At 47.6% G+C, this 21686-nt stretch overlaps 1 protein-coding gene across 1 annotated transcript in view; it reads right to left on the reverse strand.

Annotated features, from left to right (window-relative positions):
• LOC115097804 (involucrin-like) overlaps positions 1–21686 on the reverse strand; it is a 110065-nt gene that overhangs the window by 25131 nt on the left and 63248 nt on the right. Inside the window, exons 4-5 of the mRNA XM_029613867.1 lie at positions 13025–13086; positions 2997–3103 (exon numbers count right to left, since the gene is read on the reverse strand). Coding sequence (XP_029469727.1) covers positions 2997–3103; positions 13025–13086 — 169 coding nt within the window. The remainder of the gene's footprint in view (positions 1–2996; positions 3104–13024; positions 13087–21686) is intronic.

Here is a 21686-nt window from a genome sequence, read left to right on the forward strand (position 1 = left end):
TTACCCCTTTTAGAAAACGGGCCATGTTCAGATGTGCCAACAGGCAGGTTTTTGTTCACCTCTGAAATAGGAGAGCCCCCCTACCCGGACCTTCAAGGAGTTAAGGGCCAACCTTTTATTCAGGCCGTCCTGTAAAAATTCCAGAACCAGAGGGACGTCGAAAACTTCCACACACAGAGGAAGGTGGTATTTATTGCCGCCAAATATCCACACTTCATCAGGCGAGCCCTCTCAAGGGCCAGACCATAAGACAAAACAGAGTTGGATCCTCGTGAAGGTCCAGACCTTGTTGGAGCAGGTCCCTGTGCAGTGGAAGGCACAGGGAGGTCTCCACCAGAAGCCTCCGCATGTCTGCATACCACAGGCATCTGGACCAACCGGAGCCATCCTGCGAATGACCTTGCTCAGCAGGGGCCACGGAGGGAAGGCATACAGTAAGTCCTTCTCTGGCCAGGTCTGAACAAGGGCGTCGATCCCCAGGGATCGCTGATCTCTTCTGAGACTGAAGAATCTGAAGACATTTGCATTGTGAGATGTGGTCAGCAGGTAGATGGAAGATGGATGGGGGGCACCAGTGATTTACCAGCAGCTGAAAGGCTCTGGCCAACAATGCCCATTCTCCTGGACCCAGACTCTCCCTGCTTAGAAAGTCTACTCTGACGTTGTCTTTTCCTGCGATGAGGGAGGCCAAGATCATCTGTAGATTTAATTCCGCCCATTCCATAAGGAGATCTATCTCCATAGACATCTGCTGGTTCTTGGTTCCTACCTGGCAGTCAATGTAGGCTACCGCTGCGTTGTCTGACATCACACGGACCGCCTGACCCTAGAGCCTGAGGCTAAACTGTAGACACGCTAATCTGACTGCCCGGGCTTCCAGGCAGTTTATGTTCCAGCACGCCTCTTCCTTGGTCCAATGCCCCTGGGTCGTCAGTTCCTGATAGTGCGCTCCCCACCCCTGAAGGCTCACGTCTGTCATGATAACTAGCCAGTTTGGTGGGGACAGGCTTACACCCTTGCTAAAGTGAGTTTCCTGTAGCCACCACTGGAACCAAAAACATAATTCCATCAGTAGGTGGAGGCAAATTGAATAGTCTTGGCACAGCGGGTTCCAATGTGACAGCAGGGAGCATAAGAGTGGACACGTGTGCCCTCGCCCACAGTACTACCTCCAGGGTTGACGCCATTAGACCGAGGACCTAAAGATAGCTCCACAACCTGGGGCGTATTCTTTTCATCAACCGACGCACTTGGTACATCAGCTTCCTTATCCTCAAGGGTGGGAGGAAGACCTTATCCTGCTTGGTGTCGAACCGGACTCCCAGATACTCTAAGGACTGGGAGGGCTTGAGACTGCTTTTGTCCATGTTCACAAAGAGTGTCGCTTATGCTTCTTTGCTGCTGGAGCCATTATAAACGGTAACAGTGCGCATGTATGCGCGACGTTAAGCGCACAGCCGGCACACACCGCACATTCTGACGCTCTATGGAGGGCAATGGAGACACACAAAACCATGCAAAAGATGGCGCCACCGCGGCCTACCACACGGTGTGCCCTAGCCCATTGGAAGCCCCATTCCCTTACCCCAACGGGATCAGGAAACGTTGTCGGTACAGAGCGCCGAGCAAGTAGACCGAAAAAAGACTTATCAAAGCCCCTCCATGTCTCTGAATCGGAAGGAATCCTCTTCCCTCTTTACTTACCTGGGCTCAGCGCTTACCGGCTCAGTACAGAGACTGTCTCTGGCTGTGGGGGGAGAGGGCTTTGGCCATCAGTGCCATGCTCTGCTTCCTATACCCACTGCCTTTCAGTTGCTTCAGCAGCAAAGTCCACGATAGGAACCGGCTACCAGACCAAGGCACACCTCTGAGGGATCTCAGAAATCGCCTCAGGAATTCTCGACTGGGGAAGGGACCTTTAGGTATCACCGCAAGAGAGCAGGGCTCAATCTTTCTCCAATTTAAAGGTAAATTTTCCCTCTTCTAACAAGTACTGCAATCCCGATAGGGAAAGCAGATCCAGATCTGCTAAGAGACAGAGAGATACTGAAAGGCTGAGGTCACTACAGAGGTGTATCTAAGATGACGTCAGCTTTGAAACCTGACTTCGTCTCCATCTGCTAGCAGGGGAGCATATAACCCATTGGTCCTGAGTCCATCTGGCTACATGCTAGGAAATCTGAAGTGTTTCTTTATGTGCCAATGTCAGTCTGATGACCTAATGACAGTGTGGCAACATAGCCACCCCCAGAGAGCAAGTTCCATTCCTCCTCAATGCTCACGTCAGTCTTGGAAACTCCTTAACGTGCCACCTCCCAGCTGCCCAATGGGTACCACTGTTCCCCATAAAATACAATCATTAGAAACACCCTGGCTAGTAAAAGAAAGGATGTAGATTGTGTGTCTATGTGGAGGAGGGAGTGTGTATATTTGGGCATAAAAGTGACTGAGTAGAAAAACCTCAAGCTTGGATGAATTACACTATGATCCAGCCCAACAATGCACATAGAGAGAGAAAAGCTGAGAAATCACGTTACTCTCTCTCTCTCATCGTGACTTTGTCACAAGTCAGTAGTGAGGTGTGCAGCAGAATTCACAGATTCAGAGGAACTAAACAAGAACTGCTTCTGCTGTGATTCAGGGATCTGGACAGAGTCCTCCTCTATGTCACACAGGTCACCTGAGCTGGAATCTGAACTGGAGACCTAGAGGTGAAAGGCTCTGTATTGGAAATCTCCTTATGTGAGGCTGTAAAGGTTACATAAGCAGGTGGGACAGAAGAGACAAACTAAAAGATTTCTGTCCTCTTTGAAAGGAATTATAAGCACAGATATGAAATTTAGTATTGTTTTGTAAAACTGGCCATTTTCCATATTTTGTCCCCTGATCTCCCCAGTTCTGCCCAAGATTTCCTTCCAAATCAGGCCCAAAAGAGCATCCTAACTGATTTATCATAAGGACTTGCAGTGGAAAATGAACGCACTCCTGTTACGTACACTTTCACGGCACAGGTGGATGCAGGGCTCTCTTTGGCACCCTTCTTCCTGAGCACCATGCCTGGACTGGATTGTGCTTGACTGTCAGACTCTAAACCCGCCAGCTTCTGTGAGAGAGAAGAAAAACAGCATGAAAGGAGGAGCCAAATACTAGCAAAATAGTTTCAGACTCAATGTTTAGTAGTCCAGAAGCACTATATTCACTCAGCACTTCCTAGCAGAAGATAGTATGGTCTTTCCAAAGGATTCCATTCCACATATATCAATCTTTTTTTTTTTAAATAAGATTCCAACTTGTATACCATCTCCCCCATTCTCCAAAACAAGTTATACTTTTTTTTTTTTTTGAGTGGGGGGAGAGGGGAGGGCACAGGGGAAACGACAACTGATAAGAAAAGTCATTTCTCCTCCTGCTAGCTTTCCTCTTACCAGTTTGCTCACTACTTCCCTCTCAGACAAGTTCAGTCTTATCACTCATACTTACCATGAGATCCCATACAAATCACTTAACCCCCATCACACCCCAGGCCTGCAAACACACACAATTTACCACTGAGCTTTATTTAAACCTCCACTTTCTCCTCCCTTCCCAGTTCCTAAGGACTTGCACAAAAATAACCATGGCCTTGTTTCTCAGAATCCCATGGAAAAATTGGTTTCTTACCTGCTAATTTTCTTTTCTTGAGTCTGATCAGACCAATTCAGACAGATGGGATTTTCTCCCTTAGCAGCAGATGGAGACAGAGACTGAAAAATTTATTGCAACAAGCTACTTAAGCACTGTCACCTAACAGTCCCTCAGTATTTTCATATCAAAGCCAAACACCCAATTCACCTACAAGCAGGAGTAACCAGCTCTCAGGTGAACCCAAGACTAGGCTTGATTCCATGCAATCAGGAGGATCTGAAAACCAGAAACACACAGACACCTACAGTCTCAGAACAGAATATACATACACAGAAGAGCAGACTACAGGACAAGTGGGTGGACTCTGGACTGGTCTAGTAGGATTCAAGGAAAGAAAATTAGAAGGTAAGAAACCAATTTTTCCTTATTGTCCACAAGACCAATCCAGGCGGATGAGATGTACCCAAGCCACCCTCAAACTTGGAGAGACCTTAAAACCTGCTCTCATCGTGCCCACTCCAAAAGCAACCATGTCTGAACGAACGAACATCCAACCTGTAATGTTTGGAAAATATATGCAAAGATGACCACGCTGCCACTTTACAAATTTTCTGCGATGAAACCAAATGATAATCATCCCAAGTCGTTGCCAGTCCTTTAGCTGAATGTGCCCTAAGATCTCCCAGTACCACCAGACCTTTAGACATGTAAGTGATTGAGTCTTCTGATAGTGATTTGGCCACTCCCACTACTATGTTGGTTTCCTTTCTATTAGAACAGGCTAAAGACTGGATATAAAGGATGTCTTTTAGGCATCAGAATGAGACTTTTTTTACATCTAAAAATCAGGGTTTTTCTGGATCTGGCCAGACAGAAAAAAAGGAAGCAATTTCTGATAATGAGGCCTAGAGTTTTTCAACTGGGAGCAATTTTCCTTTTGAAATACTTGTGTGAATGTTACATAAATTATAAGGATGTTTATTTTTTTTAAGCCTTCACAGTTGATTTTCTGAGTGATAACTCTCCTCAGAGTGAAATGACTTCGATGCCACTTGCTGTTTGACTTCTTGACACAACAAAATACAGAACTAGCTGTATGTATCTCCCTGAGGAGTACCTGCCTTTTTTTCCCTTTTTTTAATTGTTTCCTTTGTCTCTGAGGACTTGGGATGAATATAACATGTTTCAATTTCCTGTTAGCTGGTTTTTCTTATTTTATTTTCTCATGTCTATTTTCTGTTTTCCTTTAAAGTTGATTCTTGGAAAACTAATATGAAAAAATGCATACATTAAAAAAAAGAAAAAAGAAACGTAAGCTGAAGCAACACTTTCCTTAATCCATTTGGCAATAGATGCCCTGCAAGACTTTTCTCCTTTCCTGTGGCCATTGCGTAACACAAAGATGATCCAATCTGGGAAAAGTGTTCACTTTCAAATACCTCGATAGCACTCTGCGCACATTCCATTCTGAATGTGTACTTCCCTAGACCAGTCTCTGGAAGTTAATTTCCTGAAGGATGGTAATTCAACAGCTTGATCGTATAGTTCCATCCTTAGGCAAAAAGGATGGAACTGTATGAAATGAAATGCCATCATCTGAAATCTTGAGAAAAGGATCCCTGTACAAGAAGGCCTGTAATTCCAAGAAATGGTTGGCCAAACAGATTGCAACCAGAAAAACTGCCTTCAGAGAAGCCTCCCTAATGGGCACAAAAAGACATAACCACCTTGAGTACTAAGAGCAAAACCTCAAAGAACCACTTGAGATGAATTTCCAGCTTATCTTGGGTACCTTTAGGGGAGCACCACCTTCTACAGGAATTGTCTTCTTCGACATGACTGCTGATACTAAGGCATCCACCTTAGTAAATTACAATTACTACATAGCTTCATCCAGAACAGGATAAAGCTTCAGCATGGCCCTGCCCACCTTCAATTTCCAGAGTTTTCCACTCTGCCAAAACCAAGGATTTCACAGTCCTATGAAAACAAGTTTTGCAGAACCTCTAAGAGACTCTCAATGGGATCCTCCATCCTTGAATACTGGGTCTGCCTTCTTTTCTTTTATATCCAATTCTGCCAGAGCCTGCGTAATCAGTGATAACAGTTCCTCTCTTTTAAGCAAGTGAACCACCTGATAATCATCTCCCTCTGCCCAAGGATTCTCCGCTCCTCCAGAGGAACCGTAGCTGGCTCGCCTTCCATATAGGATTCCCTCAGGGATCTCTCCCAGGGATTCCTTCCAGACTCCCCTCCCCTGCTCTAACCTAGCTCGCTTGAGCTGAGTTGGAAGGTTTCTAGCTCCTAAGGGAGTCCCTGCTAGGCTAGATCTGCCTGAGATAATCCCCTTAATTAAGGCGGCTTGATGCATCAAAGCTACAAACTCAGACTGTCTGAACAATTCTTCAAAACCAGGGCTTACCCCTGGTATTTTCCCACATTATTGAATTCCCCACAGGAGAAGGCACTGGAGGCTCTGCTTCCCTGTCTTCTCCCTCACAGTCGGAAGAGGCAGTCAAAATGGCTTCCATTCCTCTTACTGCATGATATCTCCTAGCACAGTTAGGTCAAACAGTGCAGCTTGTGTTTCTGCCCAAGCATTTACCATTTTCACCAGTGAGGTGTCCCTTGAACTGCCATTACCAAACCAACTGCAGGCACGACACAGCCTCAATATGGTAATCATTCTGCACCTACTCCCACAGGCCAAGTACTTTTTCTTGCACTCAGCAGGAGAGGAAAATTGGTTCTTACCTGCTAATTTTCTTTCCTGTAGTACCACGGATCAGTCCAGACTCCTGGGTTTTGCCTCCCCTCCAGCAGATGGAGACAGAGAAGTATGAACGGACTCTGCCTTATACCCTGAGGTGCCACCTACAGCCTGTCAGTATTACACTGAACCCAAGCAGAAAGGTTAAACCATAACTTCCACTATAACAAAACTTCCCCCGAAGAGCAGAGGGAATGAAACCTGTAAAGTTACTAACAAACCATGCTCATACTCACACCCTGCAAGGGGGGGCAAACACTATAAGAACATTTGATAAATCTGCAGAATATGAAAGAACTAATGATCGAGCGGACTCTCCGTTTCCCCCAACTCTGAAATGGGCGGGACTCGTGGTACTACAGGAACGAAAATTAGCAGGTAAGAACCAATTTTCCTTTCCCTGTACGTCCCTGGATCAGTCCAGACTCCTGGGATTACCAAAGTTTCCCTAGCCGGGGTGGGACTGAGAGTCCTGCTTGGAGCACACTAGCCCCGAAAGAACCGGGCTCTGGGGCTCTGACATCCAGGCGATAATGTCTGGCAACAGTGTATGTAGATTTCCAAGTAGCCCTACAAATCTCCTGCGGCGACACCTGTTGACATTCTGCCCACAAGGCCGCTTGCGATCGAGTAAAATGAGTCCGAAGACCAATCGAGATTGGATGGCCCTGAACTAGATATGCCAAGACAATAGCTTCCTTTAGCAAACGCGCAATAGTGGCCCTTGAAGCTTTTTTACCCTTCCTGGGGCCACTCCACAGGATGAAAAGAAGGTCCAAGAGAAGGAAACTATTCGTAACCTCCAAGTAACGCAATAGTGCTCGTGTCACGTCCAACTTCCGTAGATCCCTAGACTCAGGAGTAGAAGAATCCATGTCTGCAAAGGCAGGGAGCTCCACCGACTGATTCAAATGAAAGGAGGACACCACTTTTGGGAGAAAGGAGGGAACCGTCCGCAAGGAGACACCTACCTCTGTAAACCTTAGGAAGGGCTCCCTGCAAGAGAAGGCTTGAAGCTCCAACACATGCCTTGCTGAGGAGATAGCCATTAAGACGACCACTTTCAAGGTCAGATCCTTCAGAGTCGCTCACTTCAACGGCTCGAAAGGCGCTTTACAAAGGGCGCGGAGGACCAGATTCAGCGTCCACGAGGGACAGGGTTTCCGAACCGGAGGACGCAGATGCTTGGCCACTCGCAAAAAAACAAAACAAGCTACATCTGGATGGGATGCTAAGGCAACACCATGCACCTTACCCTGAAAATAACCAAGGGTCGCCACCTGGACTCTTAGGGAATTAAAAGCCAACCCCTTAGCCAGCCCTGCCTGCAAGAAGGCCAAAACATCCGCAACAGAAGCCCTGGACGGCTCCACCTCGTAGTCCAGACACCAGGTCTCAAAAGCACCCCAAACTCTGACATACGACATGAAGGTAGAAGGTTTGCAAGATTGTGGCAAGCACTGCATCCAAAGTAACCCTTACTCCTTAATCTCTGCCTTTCAAAAGCCATGCCGCTAGACAGAAGCGATCTGCCTCTTGTAAATAAATGGGGCCTTGGTGCAGAAGGTCCGGAGACTGATGAAACCTCAGAGGTCCATCTACTGCTAAATTCACGAGGTCCGCAAACCATGGGCGACGCGGCTACTCTGGCACCACTAGCACCACTTCGCCCACATAAGCTTCAATGCAACACAGCACCTTGCCAACCAACGGCCAAGGCGGAAACATATACAGCAGAATGTACGTCGGCCAGGGAAGGACCAGGACATCTACGCCCTCCGCTCCTGGCTCTTGGCATCGCTGAAGAATCGGGGGGGCCTTGGCATTGCAAAATATCGCCTTCAGGAGGGCATGGTCCAGTGGTTGCATAGGAGACGGAATGCCTCTTCGGAGAGCTCCCACTTCCCTGGGTCCAGCTGGTGGCGGCTGAGGTAATCGGCTTGCACATTGTCCACTCCGGCTATGTGAGAGGCTGCTATCTTGTGCAGGTGCTGTTCTGCCCAGCTGATCAACAGCTGGGCCTCCATTGCCACTGGTCGACTCTTGGTTTCGCCTTGATGATTGATGTAGGCCACTGTCGTTGCATTGTCGGACAGCACTCTTACTGAAGTTCCCTCTACCAAGGGAAAGAGGGCCTGCAGAGCTAACTGAACCACTCTGGTCTCCAACCAATTGATCGACCAAGATGAGTCTGTTCTTGACCACTGGCCTTGCACCGCTGTTCCCTGACAAATCGCTCCCCAACCGGAGAGACTCATCTGTAGTCACCACTGTCCAAGATGGTATCTCCAAGTCCACTCCCCGACGCAGATTGTCCGGGAGGAGCCACCACACAAGACTGGAATGCACAGAGTCCGTAAGGGGTGGAAGAAGGTGAAACTGTTCTGAGAGCGGATTCCAACAGGAGAGTAATGAGGCCTCATATGCGCAAAGGCCCATGGGGCTAGGTCAAGAGTGGAAGCCATCGAGCTGAGAACTTGTAAATAATGCCACTCTGGGACGAGGCATGGATCGCAAGGCCTCCACCTGAGTCTGCACCTTGGTAATTCGCTCCTCGGTAAGGAAAACCTTGCCCAAGATGGTATCGAACCAAGCACCCAAAAACTCCAAGGACTGGGAGAGAATCAGATGACTCTTGTCCGGATTGACCACCCAGCCCAGCGAGGTCAACAGCTGTAGGACCCGCTGTACCGCCTTCCGGAAAAGGTTCTCCAATTTCGCTCAAATCAGCCAATCATCCAAATAAGGATGTACCAGGATACCCTCTCTCCGGAGAGCCGCTGCCACTACCACTATTACTTTGGTGAATACCCTGGGCGCCGTAGAGCACAAAATTGGAAGTGATGCTTGAGGATTGCGAACTGCAGATACTTTTGATGATCTGGGCAGATGGCTATGTGCAGATACGCCTCTGTCAGGTCTAAGGACACTAAGAACTCTCCTCTGTGAACGGACACTATCACAGACCGAAGAGTTTCCAAGCGAAATCGAGACACCCTTAGCACCCGATTGACTCTCTAAGTCGAGGATGGGACGAAAAGTGCCTTCCTTTTTGGGTACCAAGAAGTAAATGGAGTAGCGACCCTGCCTTAGCTCTCCTGCAGGGACTGGAATTATGGTGCCTAAGTCCTGCAGTTGTCTTAGGGTGTCACGCACAGCTAAACGTTTTTGATCGTAAGAGCACAGGGAAACCAGAAATCGCTCCCAGAATGGCCAAGCAAAATCTAAAGCGCAGCCTTGTTCTATTATATTGAGGACCCACTGGTCCGAGGTCAAAGTGGTCCACTCCTCTAGGAAAAGGGACAACCTGCCCCCTATCTTTGGTATGGAGGAGTGAACCAGCATCGCTTCATTGGGCGGACTTGAGACCCCCATGCGCCTCTGGGGCTCCATCGCTACCGGGACGTCAGCCTCGAAAGGACTGATTCCAGGAATGTTGCCAGCTAGGACGAAGATCCGGAGGATCAAAAACGTCGATTCCCCCTGAATCTTGATCGCTGGGGAAAGGATCCCCTCGTCCTGGATTTATCCTCCGGTAACTTATGGACCTTGTTTTCTCCCAGAGACTCGATCATGTTCTTCAGCTCTTGCCCGAATAGCAACTTTCCCTTAAAGGGCAAGGATCCCAGCTGGGCTTTTGAAGAAACATCAGTAGACCAGTTCCGAGCCATGAAAATTCGATATATAAAAATTAAATAAATAAATAAAATAAAAATAGAACCCTCGGGCAGAGACTGCCGAAACCATAGTCCTGCCTGAAGTATGAAGTAGATCATAAAGCGCATCTGCACTGTAAGCAACCGCGGCCTCCAGCCGGCCGTCCTGAACCACATCTGCGTCCGAAAGGGATGCTATCGATTGCAAGTGCTGCACCCATGGAGGCTGGTTCTCAGCGCAAAACTGCTGCACATGGCGGCATGGACCCCCAGAGCTGACACTTCAAAAATCTTCTTTAGTTGTAATTCCAACTTGCGATCCTGTAAATCCTTAAGGGCCATAGCTACCGTCACTGGAATAGTCGTCGTCTTTGTCACTGCAGAGACCACTGCATCCAACTTAGGCACCCTGAGGAGGTCCAAAGCATCTTCCAGTAGAGGATATAATTTGTCCATAGCTCAGCTGACCTTCAAACCTAAGTCTGGAGTGTCCCACTCCCAAAACAGGTCAGTAACAGACATATGAAAAGGGAAAGACCGAGCCGGGCCGCTGAGACCAACCATCAGTGGGATCCACAGCTCCCAGCCGCATGTCCTCCTGAGGAACCTCTATGCCTAATTCACCGGTGACTCCAGGAATCGTCACCGCGGGAAATTGCATTTTCTGCCATCCCTGAGGTGCCCTCCCCCCCTGGGGAGGCACTCTGAGCAAATCCCGGCTTGAGAGCGCAGTGCGCACTGCCACAGGAGCTCCAGGCCTTCCCATGGGGCATGTTGAATGGCGCCAAAAAAGTAATATAATCGCAGTGGGGAACAGACGTGACAATTTGGCAGGCAGTCAGCGGTGGGGGAGAACGGAGAGGCCATTGGACAGAAGGCAACCAAAAAATTACCTCACTGCCATTGTTCGCATTCTTTTTTTTTTTTTTTTTTTTTTAACAACAAACAGGACCTGTCCCCCTCTGAGGGTGAGTGAATCAGGCTCCCTGGTATCACCCTGAGAAAAATGACCAGAGGGCCGGTTACAGGGTTCTCAACCCTCTGCTCCTCAGCCTTAAATACCAGGGGGGATGGTCCCACCAGGACCTGACAACACCCTGGGAGGCTTAAAGTTTCTTAGTTCTTCTAATGCTAAGTTTTCTTCTTTTTTTTTTTTTCAAACTAAGGACTATATTTTTAAATATTCCTAGCTAATCCAGACTGAAGGGATTTGCACCTCCACCATCTGCTGGAGTCAGAGAAATACTGACAGGATCTAGGTGGCACCTCAGTGTATAAGGAAAAATCCATTCAAACTTCTCAGTCTCCATCTGCTGGAGGGGAGGCAAACCCAGGAGTCTGGACTGATCTGGGTACCTACAGGGAACTGCAATGCTCAGAGACATACAGCTGAAGACAAAAAAACTAAAGCCTAACTTCTCTCCTCACCCACTGCTAAAATGGAGCCATTGATCCCCTTGCACCATGAGAGAAGCTGTCGCTTGTCAGTAGCATTCTCTAAGCAACCTTGCTCCTTCCTCTCTGATAGCAGCTGAAACACCTTTTTATTTTCTCTTTTATAATTTACAAACACTTGAGGAAAAAAAGCACAGAATACTGATCCACTGAAGAGAGGGGAGGAGTGGGAAAGAAGGAGCCAGCACCACTGGCTTTCAGATCCTCCCCATTGAATGGAAGCAAACAAAGCCAAGGATCACCAACTCCCTTGCTCGTCTCTAATTGACCAGAATAGCCCCAAAAGATCTAGCCACCTCTGGGAGCAATATTTCCACAAGAACCTCCAACCTTCAAACTTCAGTCTGAATTTGGCACCTCCACCATCTGCTGGAGACAGAGAAATATTAAGGAATTGATGGGGCACTGTGTCTTAAGTAGGATGTTACAGAAAATATTTTATTCTCTGTTTCTATCTGTCTGGAATGGTCTTGCTGGACGATAAAAGAAATTGTGTTTTTATCAAGTGCTTTGGGACACAGTTTGTATTACCCAAAACACTACATAAAACAAATGTCTTTGCTAATTAGGAGATGTTATCTACCTTATAAATGGGCTCTGACCAACGGCCCGCAAATGCGCAGTAGAGAGCAGCTCTACTGCGCATGCGGGAGAGCACATCGGTCAGAACGGAGCTAAGATGGCGTTGGGAGGAGCAGCAGCAGCGGAGCAGCGGCAGTATGCGAGTGTCAGGCGGGCCGAGCTACAATAGGTGGGAGGAGCGGCGGCGGCAGCGATATCGGGAGGAAATGTGGCGGCGGTGGCATGGAGCAGCTGAGGTGCGCGCTGGGGAGGTATCCCCGGAGACCTCCCGTCTCCATGAGCAGGCCATGCTGAAGAGCATAAGAGGGAGCGGGAAGGGTGTGGGGATCGAGAGTGAGGGAGGGGGGAGGTGAGAGTGAGGGGAGGGGAAAAGGAGGGGGAGGTGGGAGGGAGAATAAGAGGTGAGAGTGAGGGAAGGGGAGGGGAGAGTGAGGGGGAGGTGGGAGGGAGAATGAGAGGTGAGAGTGAGGGGGAGGAGAGGGAGAGTGAAGGAAGGGGAGGGGAGGGAGTGGGAGAGAGAATGATGGGGGAGGTGAGAGTGAGGGAAGGGGAGGGAGTGGGAGAGAGAATGATGGGGGAGGTGAGAGTGAGGGAAGGGGAGGGAGTGGGAGAGAGAATGATGGGGGAGGTGAGAATGAGGGAAGGGAGTTTGAGTAGGGGCAGGGGAGGGAAGGGGGGGTGAGTGACCGAGGGGGAGGAGGATGAGTGACTGAGGTGAATAAGCGAGGGGAAAGGGTAGTGAGGGAAAAGACGTGTAGACGGGTGGTGTCCGACAACGGACCGAAAAATTTTTTTAGTGTAGCCCGTTTTAACGGGCTTAACGGCTTGTATATATACATACATACATATATATATATATATACGTACACATACATATACATACACACACACACACACACACATACACAGGCTGACATTTCATATCTCTCTGCTTTACCGTCTTGAGTCTTCCCGGACGATCACGTGACTTCTCGCTCCTAGTTCTGGCGGAGTCAACCACTAAATCCAGATTCAGGAAAAAAAATGAAAGAATATTTTCTTCTTTTTCCTACCAGTTTTAAGTCAATAGTATCCAGCTTAAAATCTGAACATCTTAAAGAAATAATAAAGTACTATTTCATGGACGCACGCCCTAAACAAGTATTTCCTGTGAACCAAGTATCATCCTATTTTCCAGTTCCTTAAAATTAGAGGCCAATATTCATTAGGTTGTTTAGTGAACAAGTTATCCGGCTAACATTAGCTGGATAACTTGTCCCAAATTTTCAGCAAGATAAACATCTTGGTGTAGCTGCATAACAAAAAAAAAAAATCTAACCGTCTAATATTTGAATATAGCTGGTTAGGTTTTTCGTTTTGTGCCCTTGGGTGGCCGGATAATGTGCTACTTAACCGGATATCTTGAAAAGATATTCATCCAAGTAGCGCTGTCATAACCAAACCAAAAAACCCCCCACAAACAGGGTAAGCGGGCCAATCCCCTCCCTCCCCTCAAAACTTTAAACAAAGGCCCTGTCGGGCGGTGCTAACTTCACCTCCAAGCCAATTGTAATCCTTTAAAAATCCCTGGTATTCTACCCGTGCCCTCTGCCTCAGTTTTTAAAAAAATTGTGCCATTGGCTGATTCCCCCCCCCCCATAATTGCACCGGCCTCCCTTCCCATCCCCTCGGATACCTTATCATTGCTGGCCGGGAGCGAGGGACCCACTCTCCCACTTACGTTTCAGGTGCTGCCTCTAGCTCCCAGCAAGATATCTGGTTAAATAGCATGTTATCCGGCCACACAAGGCTGCATAACTTTAGATCTGCTCTGAAGCAGGTTTAAAAGATATCTAACCTAACCAGATATATCCGATGTTCAGCTAGGTTAGCCAGATATCTCAGCCCCTCCAGGTAACACCCCTGAAATGTCCCTTTATCAGGCTAAATTATAGCTGGTAAGTAGTTATCCAGCTATAATTTAGCTGGATAAGTGGCTGAATATGTTGCATTAGCCATTTAGATGGATAACTTGTGAGTTTATAGTCTAAATGGCTTTAGAATATAGAAAAATATGGTTCTTACCTGCTAATTTTCATTCCTGCAGTACCATGGATCAGTCCAGACAGCTGGGTTTTGCCTCCCTTCCAGCAGATGGAGACAGAGAAAAACTCTAAGAGTGCCCGTCTTAACCGGGTGTAGTACTAGCGTCTCCTCAGTATTAGAATTCTCAAAACAGAAAAATGTATTGTAACCAATGAACCAAAGAGACAAGTAAGGACAAGAAGGAAATGAACAACACCATGTACATAGAAATACTCTGCGATCAGACCAAAACGCATGGATCCTGTATAGAAAGCTGAAAAGAAAAACAGAGCGAGCGGACTCTCCTAAGAAGCATGCCCACACGGAAAAAAGGGCGGGTGTCCGGACTGATCCGTGGTACTACAGGAACGAAAATTAGCAGGTAAGAACCAATTTTCCTTTCCCTAATCGAGCCCAATCAGTCCAGACAGCTGGGATGTATCAAAGCTTCCCTATTTAGGGTGGGACCTGGAGAGTCCTGCTCGAATGACACCACTCCCAAAACTGGCAGCTTCTGGTGCCTGGACATCCTAACAATAGTGCTTGGCAAATGTGTGTAAGGACTTCCATGTTGCCGCCCTGCAAATTTCTTGCAGCGAAACCAATGGGCACTCTGCCCAGGAAGCTGCCTGCGACCGTATGGAATGCGCTTTTAAACCTTCAGAGACTGGACGCCCTCGACAGATATAAGTGGACGCAATAGCCTCTTTCAACCAACGAGCTATGGTTGCTTTTGACACCTTATGCCCCTTCTTAGCGCCACTCCAGAGAACAAAAAGATGATCTGAGACTTGAAAGGCATTAGTAACCTTGAGGTACCGTAACAGGGTCCTCCTGACTTCTAGACCTCAATTCTCTAGCGTGAGGCGCCTCCTTCTGAACTTCGGAAAAAGCTGGGAGCTCCACTGGCTGATTTAAGTGGAAGGCTGAGACCACCTTTGGAAGAAAGGAGGGAACCGTCCGGAGTGAGACCTAAGAATCCGAAATTCGTAAAAGTTGTTCCCTGCACGAGATGGCTTGTAGCTCAGACACCCTCCAAGCCGAGCAGATTGCCACCAAAACAGTCTTCAAAGTTAAATCCTTCAAGGTTGCCTTAAGAGGTTCAAAAAGAGCTTCGCACAAGACTCTGAGGACCAAGTTAAGACTCCAAGATGGACATACCAGACGAACTGGGGGATTCAAATGCTTCACCCCTCAGAGGAAACGTACCACATCCGGATGTGCCGCCAGTGGCGCCCCATGAAACTTACCCCTCAGGCAACCCAAGGCCGCCACCTACACCTGCAGGGAATTAAAGGATAGCAAAATTGCTTACCTTGTAATAGGTGTTATCCCAGGACAGCAGGATGTAGTCCTCACATATGGGTGACATCGGTAATGGAGCCCTATACGGAAAAACTTCTGTCAAAGTTTCTTTGAAACTTTTGACTGGCACTCAGAGTGCCTACTGAGCATGCCCAGCATGCCATGATATTCTCTGCTACAGGGGTCTCCCTTCAGTCTGTTTTGTAGCAATTAGCGTTAGCCAAAAAATAAAATAAAAAAACATATCGGACCCAACTTCGTGGGGTGGCGGGTGGGTTTCGTGAGGACTACATCCTGCTGTCCTGGGATAACACCTATTACAAGGTAAGCAATTTTGCTTTATCCCAGGACAAGCAGGATGCTAGTCCTCACATATGGGTGATTAGCAAGCTAGAGGCTGAGTCATTTTGTAGTGAAACAATGGTGAAGTATTGTTGTTGGAAATGAATCAGCCGAAATCACAGCAGGTTGGATGTAGAAGGAGTTGGCTTTAAACTGGAAACAAGTTCTTTAAGACAGATTGTCCATAGGCTGAATCTTGTCTTCCTTCTTTGTCTAAACAGTAGTGAGCTGTAAAGGTGTGAAGAGAACTCCATGTTGCCGCCTTACAAATGTCAAGAATAGGTACAGAGCGAAGGTGTGCTACTGAGGTTGACATTGCTCTGACTGAATGTGCTTTTACTCGCCCTTGAAGAGTAAGGCCTGCTTTTTCATAACAAAACTGTATGCAATCTGCTAGCCAGTTTGACAAAGTATGTTTACCCACTGCCTTACCTGGTTTGTTTGGATCATAAGATACAAAAAGTTGACTGGATTTCCTTTGGACTGCAGTGCGGTTTAAGTAGAAAGATAGTGCACGCTTACAGTCCAAGGTATGTAAGGCTCTTTTCTCCTTGGTGAGAATGAGGCCTTGGAAAGAATGTGGGTAAAACTATAGATTGGTTCAAGTGGAATTCCATGACTACCTTAGGAAGGAATTTGGGATGAGTACGGAGGACCACCCTGTCATGTAGGAACTTTGTAAAAGGTTCGTATGTAACAAGTGCTTGCAGTTCACTGATTCTTCTAGCTGATGTAATGGCTATGAGGAAGACAGTTTTCCATATAAGAAATTTTAGATCACAGGTATCTATGGGTTCGAATGGAGAACGCATGAGCCTGGTTAATATTACGTTTAGGTCCCATTGTATGCTTGGGGGACGAAATGGAGGTTTAAGGGGAGTTAAACCTTTCATATATCTACTGACGAGAGGCTGTGTAGAGATAGGTGCATCTCCCAGTTTGTTGTGGTAAGCTGAGATTGCATTTAAGTGTACTCTTACAGATGAAGTCTGGAGACCAGAGTCTGAAAGATAATATAAATAGTCTAATAACGAAGTAGTAGAGCAAGTGAAAGGATCAGTATTGTTGTGTTTGCACCTCAAAGTAAATTTTTTCCATTTGTAGGAATAATTCTTTCTAGTGGAAGGTTTACATGACGCTATAAGCACTTGAGATATAGTGGTTGGAAGGTTGAGTGGTTGTAAGATCAAGCTTTCAACATCCATGCTGTCAGAGCTAAGGATTGGAGTTTGGGATGGCGCAACTGACCTTGATCCTGAGTTATGAGATTGGGAGCTACTCCCAGGCAAATGAGATCCCTGACTGAGAGGTCTAGCAGTGTGGGAAACCATACTTGTCGAGGCCAGTATGGGGCTATGAGTATCATGGTCCTTTTGTCCTGTTGCAGCTTCACTAGAGTTTTGGTTATGAGCGGTATCAGTGGATACGCGTATAGCAGGCCTGAGTTCCAATGGCGAGCAAAGGCGTCCTTTGGCAGGCTGTTCTCCTGTCGTAGCAGGGAGCAATAATCGTTCACTTTGTAGTTCAGATGAGATGCAAAGAGATCTATTGTTGGTTGACCTCAACATTGAAAGATCTTGGTTGCTGTCGCTGGATCCAAGGACCACTCGTGTGGTTGGAACTGACGACTGAGGCGATCGGCTATTATGTTGTGGATGCCTGCTAGGTAAGTGGCCCGTAGAAGAATTGAATGTGCTAGGGCCCAGTCCCAAATCTGTGCTGCTTCTTGGCAAAGGAGGTAGGAACCTGTTCCCCCTTGCTTGTTGATGTACCACATGGCTACTGTGTTGTCTGTTTGGATCAGAACAGTCTTGTGTGAAAGGCAGTCCTTGAACGCATGCAGTGCATAACGTATAGCTCGAAGCTCTAGGAAGTTTATCTGAAAAGAGGCTTCGGCTTTTATCCATGTCCCCTGGGTCTTCAGATGACCAATGTGCGCTCCCCAACCTAAAGTGGACGCATCTGTAGTTAATGTTACTTGTGGAATTGGTTGCTGGAAAGGTAGACCTTTGAGCAAATTGTTCATTGATATCCACCAGAGGAGGGAATAACATAGTTCCTGAGTTATTTGAATGTGAGAGGACAATGGTTGAATGGCTTGAATCCATTGTGTTTTGAGTGTCCATTGCATTAGTCGCATGGTTAGTCTGGCCATGGGAGTGACGTGAACTGTGGAGGCCATGTGACCGAGGGTGAGGCACTGATGAGCTGTGACTCAAGATTGTGTTCGGAGAGAGTGTATGGGCACGGTCTCTTGGAAGAAATGCTTTTGCTATGATGGTGTTTAAATCTGCACCGATGAATTGTAGAAGGTGAGATGGTGTGAAATGGGATTTCTGATAATTGATGAGAAACCCCAAGGAGTGAAGTAAGTTGACTGTGAGCTTGAGGGAATTGAGAGCTCCTTCTTTCGTCCAACTCCTGATGAGCCAATCGTCTAGATAAGGAAATACATGCACCTTCTGTTTGTGGAGGTGTGCCACTGCCACCGCTAGACACTTTGTGAATACTCGAGGTGCTGAGGCTAGGCCGAATGGGAGCACCCGGTATTGAAAATGTTGTCCTTCGACCAGAAATCGCAAGTATTGGCGATGAGGAGGAAAGATGGGAATGTGAGCGTAGGCGTCTTGAAGATCCAGAGAGCAGAGCCAATCCCCTTTTTGAAGAAGAGGTAGCATGGTGCCTAATGATACCATCCTGAATTTTTCTTTTTTGAGAAATTTGTTGAGATTTCTGAGGTCTAGGATAGGACGTAGGCCTCCTGTTTTCTTTGGAATGAGGAAATAGCGGGAGTAGAATCCTCTGCCCTGCTGGGGCCCGGGAACTGGTTCTATGGCCCTGGCTCTCAGAAGGGTGGATAGTTCTGTTTTTAGAAGTTTGGAGTGGTGGTTCACTGTCCAAGAGGAGATTGGTGGAGTTTCTTTTGGTACAGTGAGAAAATCCAATCGGTACCCTTGAGCTGCAATGGAAAGTACCCATTGGTCTGTAGTTATGGAGGTCCAGGTGTGATGGAAAAAGGCTATGCGACCTCCTACTGGTAGGTGTGGGAGTGGATTGACGGATGGGTTTCTGCTCTCTGAGAATATTTCAAAACCCTGACATTGATGCAGTCTGAGGAGGGGGTTGAGGCCTGGAAGGCCTTTGCCTAGACTGGGGATGCTGAGCTGGGCGAGATGGTCGTGTATAGATTGTTGGAGGATAGTAGCGTCGTTGGCGGTAATATGGACACCTTGTATCCCGTCTGGGAAGTCTCCTGGAAGGAGGTTGGGACTCCTGAGGAATTAAGGAGAGTTGTTTCAGAGTCTCGGTATGTTCTTTTAACATGGCGACTGCTTCCTTTACCTTGTCTCCAAACAGGTTGTCTCCAAGACAAGGAAGGTCGGCCAGCCTCTCCTGTACCTCTGGTCTTAAGTCTGATGCCTTAAGCCAAGCCCACCGACGAGCTGTATTTCCCGAAGCTGACAGAGATGCAGTTTCAAAACTGTCATAAGTCGCCCTAACTTCATGTTTGCCTGCTTCTAGGCCTTTATGTACTAGTTGAAAGAAGGCTTTCTGGAACTGTTCAGGGAGTGTTTGGGTAAGCTCTTGGATCTGCTTCCAGAGATTATGTTGGTATTGATTCATGAAGAGCTGGTAAGCAGCAATTCGAGAGACTAACATAGATCCTTGAAATACTTTGCGGCCTAAATTATCTAGGAATCTATTATCCTTCCCTGGTGGTGTTGAGGAGTGCGTTTTCACCCTTTTAGCTTTTTTCTGTGCTGACTCAACTACCACGGATTGGTGAGGTAGCTGAGCCTTTTGGAATCCTGGAATTGGTTGAACTAGGTATGTTGCATCTGATCTTTTGTTAACCGATGCAAGTGAGCCAGGATGTTCCCACATTCGGTACATGAGTTCCTGGAGCACCTCATGCACTGGCACAGCCAATATTTCCTTTGGTGGATCTACGAATTGTAGAACCTCCAGTGTCTTTTGTCTGGAATCTATCTCTGACTATAATTGGAAAGGGATAGTCTCCGCCATGTCCTTTACGAAGTTGGAGAATGATAAATCCTCCGGAGAAGACTTTCTGCGGTCTTCTGGAGGTGAAGGTTCAGAAAGCATGTCCTCATCGGAAGAGACATCCGTGTCAGTGTCTGTTCCAGTGTCCCTTGGGTGTATTGTCAGCCGTGGCCTAAAAGGCATCGATGGTAAAGTCTTTGGAATTGATGGGAATAGAGGAGACTGTGGGTGATGAGGCCTAGGAACTCCTGAAGGTCCTGGTGTGGGTTCTGGTAAGGTGTCCTCCTCAATGCCTTGAGGTTTTTTTGAAACGGCATCGACTAAAATATCCAGTTTTTGCATAAGAGGTTGGAAAATAGAAACCTCTGGAGCTGGCATCGATGGAGTCATCGGAGGAGGCACCGATGGCCTCGGCGGCGGGATTGATGGTGACATCGGTGTCGAAGGTAATGGATCCGATGGCACCAGGAGCAGGTGTCGATGGCAAAGTCTGTGTCGATGGCTGTAATGGCATCGTATCTAGGAGTGCTTCTCGGACCGCTTGACGGATGTATCCATCAAGTTCCGCCCGCATAGCTGATGGAATCAGAGCAGCTATGGGGGGAGGCGGTGGTGGCGATGCCGGTACCTCCTCAGAGCCCTGAGGAGGTACAGTACCCTGCACCGATACCCGTGGGGATCACCCTGGAATCATAGGCCTCGGAGACTCCACGCTCAGCCGAGCTTTCTTAGCGGAGGCGGCAGATTCCGTCGATGACGTAGCGGGCATCGGATCGATGGTTGAGGCGTGTGGGCATCGGTGCCGATGCTTCTCCTTAGATTTTTCACTGCCCGATGTGGACGCCTTCGACGATGGCGAGGGGGAGGGAATAGACGCATCTCTGGCCTCACCCTGGAAGTCGTTTTTTAAAGATCACTTTCTGAATCGCTCCAGACGGAGACGATTGAGCTGACGACAATGCTGTTGGGAGCAACTGAATTTTAAAAAGGTGCTCCATTTTCTCCATCTGGAGCAGACGTTCCTTCGATGTCATCTTGGCGCACAAGGGGCAGGACCTGACATTGTGGTTCTCGCCGAGGCAGAGTACACATTCCTGGTGCGGGTCCGTTATGGACATGGTTCTAGCACAATTTGGGCATTTCTTGAAGCCCGAAGCCATTTTAGTCGGACAGCCGTTGACGACTATGGCACGAAAAAACGGTGCGGAACCGACAAAAGTGAGAGAAAAAAAACTTACCGCGATGGTAAAGAAGGGAGACCCTTGTGGTTGGAAGTTTTTCTAACTTTTTTGGAAAAGTTTTGAAGTGTGGAGAAAAATCACCACAGGACTCCAATTTAACTGCGAGGCTAACGGTTCCGCGGAAAAAAGAAGACTGAAGGGAGATCCCTGTGGCAGAGAACATCATGGCATGCTGGGCATGCTCAGTAGGCACTCTGAGTGCCAGTCAAAAGATTCATAGAAACTTTGACAGAAGTTTTTCCCTATAGGGCTCCATTACCGATGTCACCCATATGTGAGGACTAGCATCCTGCTTGTCCTGGGATAAAAACGTTTGCTGAGGTCTCTCTACAAGAAAGCTAGGATCTGCACCACCGAGATCTGTCGAGGAAGGATTCCCTGCTTGTGACACCAAGATTCGAAGAACTTCCAGATGCTGACGTAAGTTAAAGAAGTAGAGGAATTCCGGGCCCAAAGCAGAATGGCAATAACATCTTCTGAATAGCCTTTCTTCCTTAACTGCCGCCTTTCAAAAAAGTCAGGCCACTAGACAAAAGCGATCCACATGGTCGAAAAATATAGGGCCTTGATGCAGCAGGTTTGGAAAATGACTCAGCCGCAGAGGTCCATCCACCGCAAGGTTGACTAGGTCAGCGAACCAGG

The sequence above is a fragment of the Rhinatrema bivittatum genome, chromosome 8, assembly GCF_901001135.1.
Source record: "Rhinatrema bivittatum chromosome 8, aRhiBiv1.1, whole genome shotgun sequence".
Lineage (NCBI taxonomy): Eukaryota > Metazoa > Chordata > Amphibia > Gymnophiona > Rhinatrematidae > Rhinatrema > Rhinatrema bivittatum.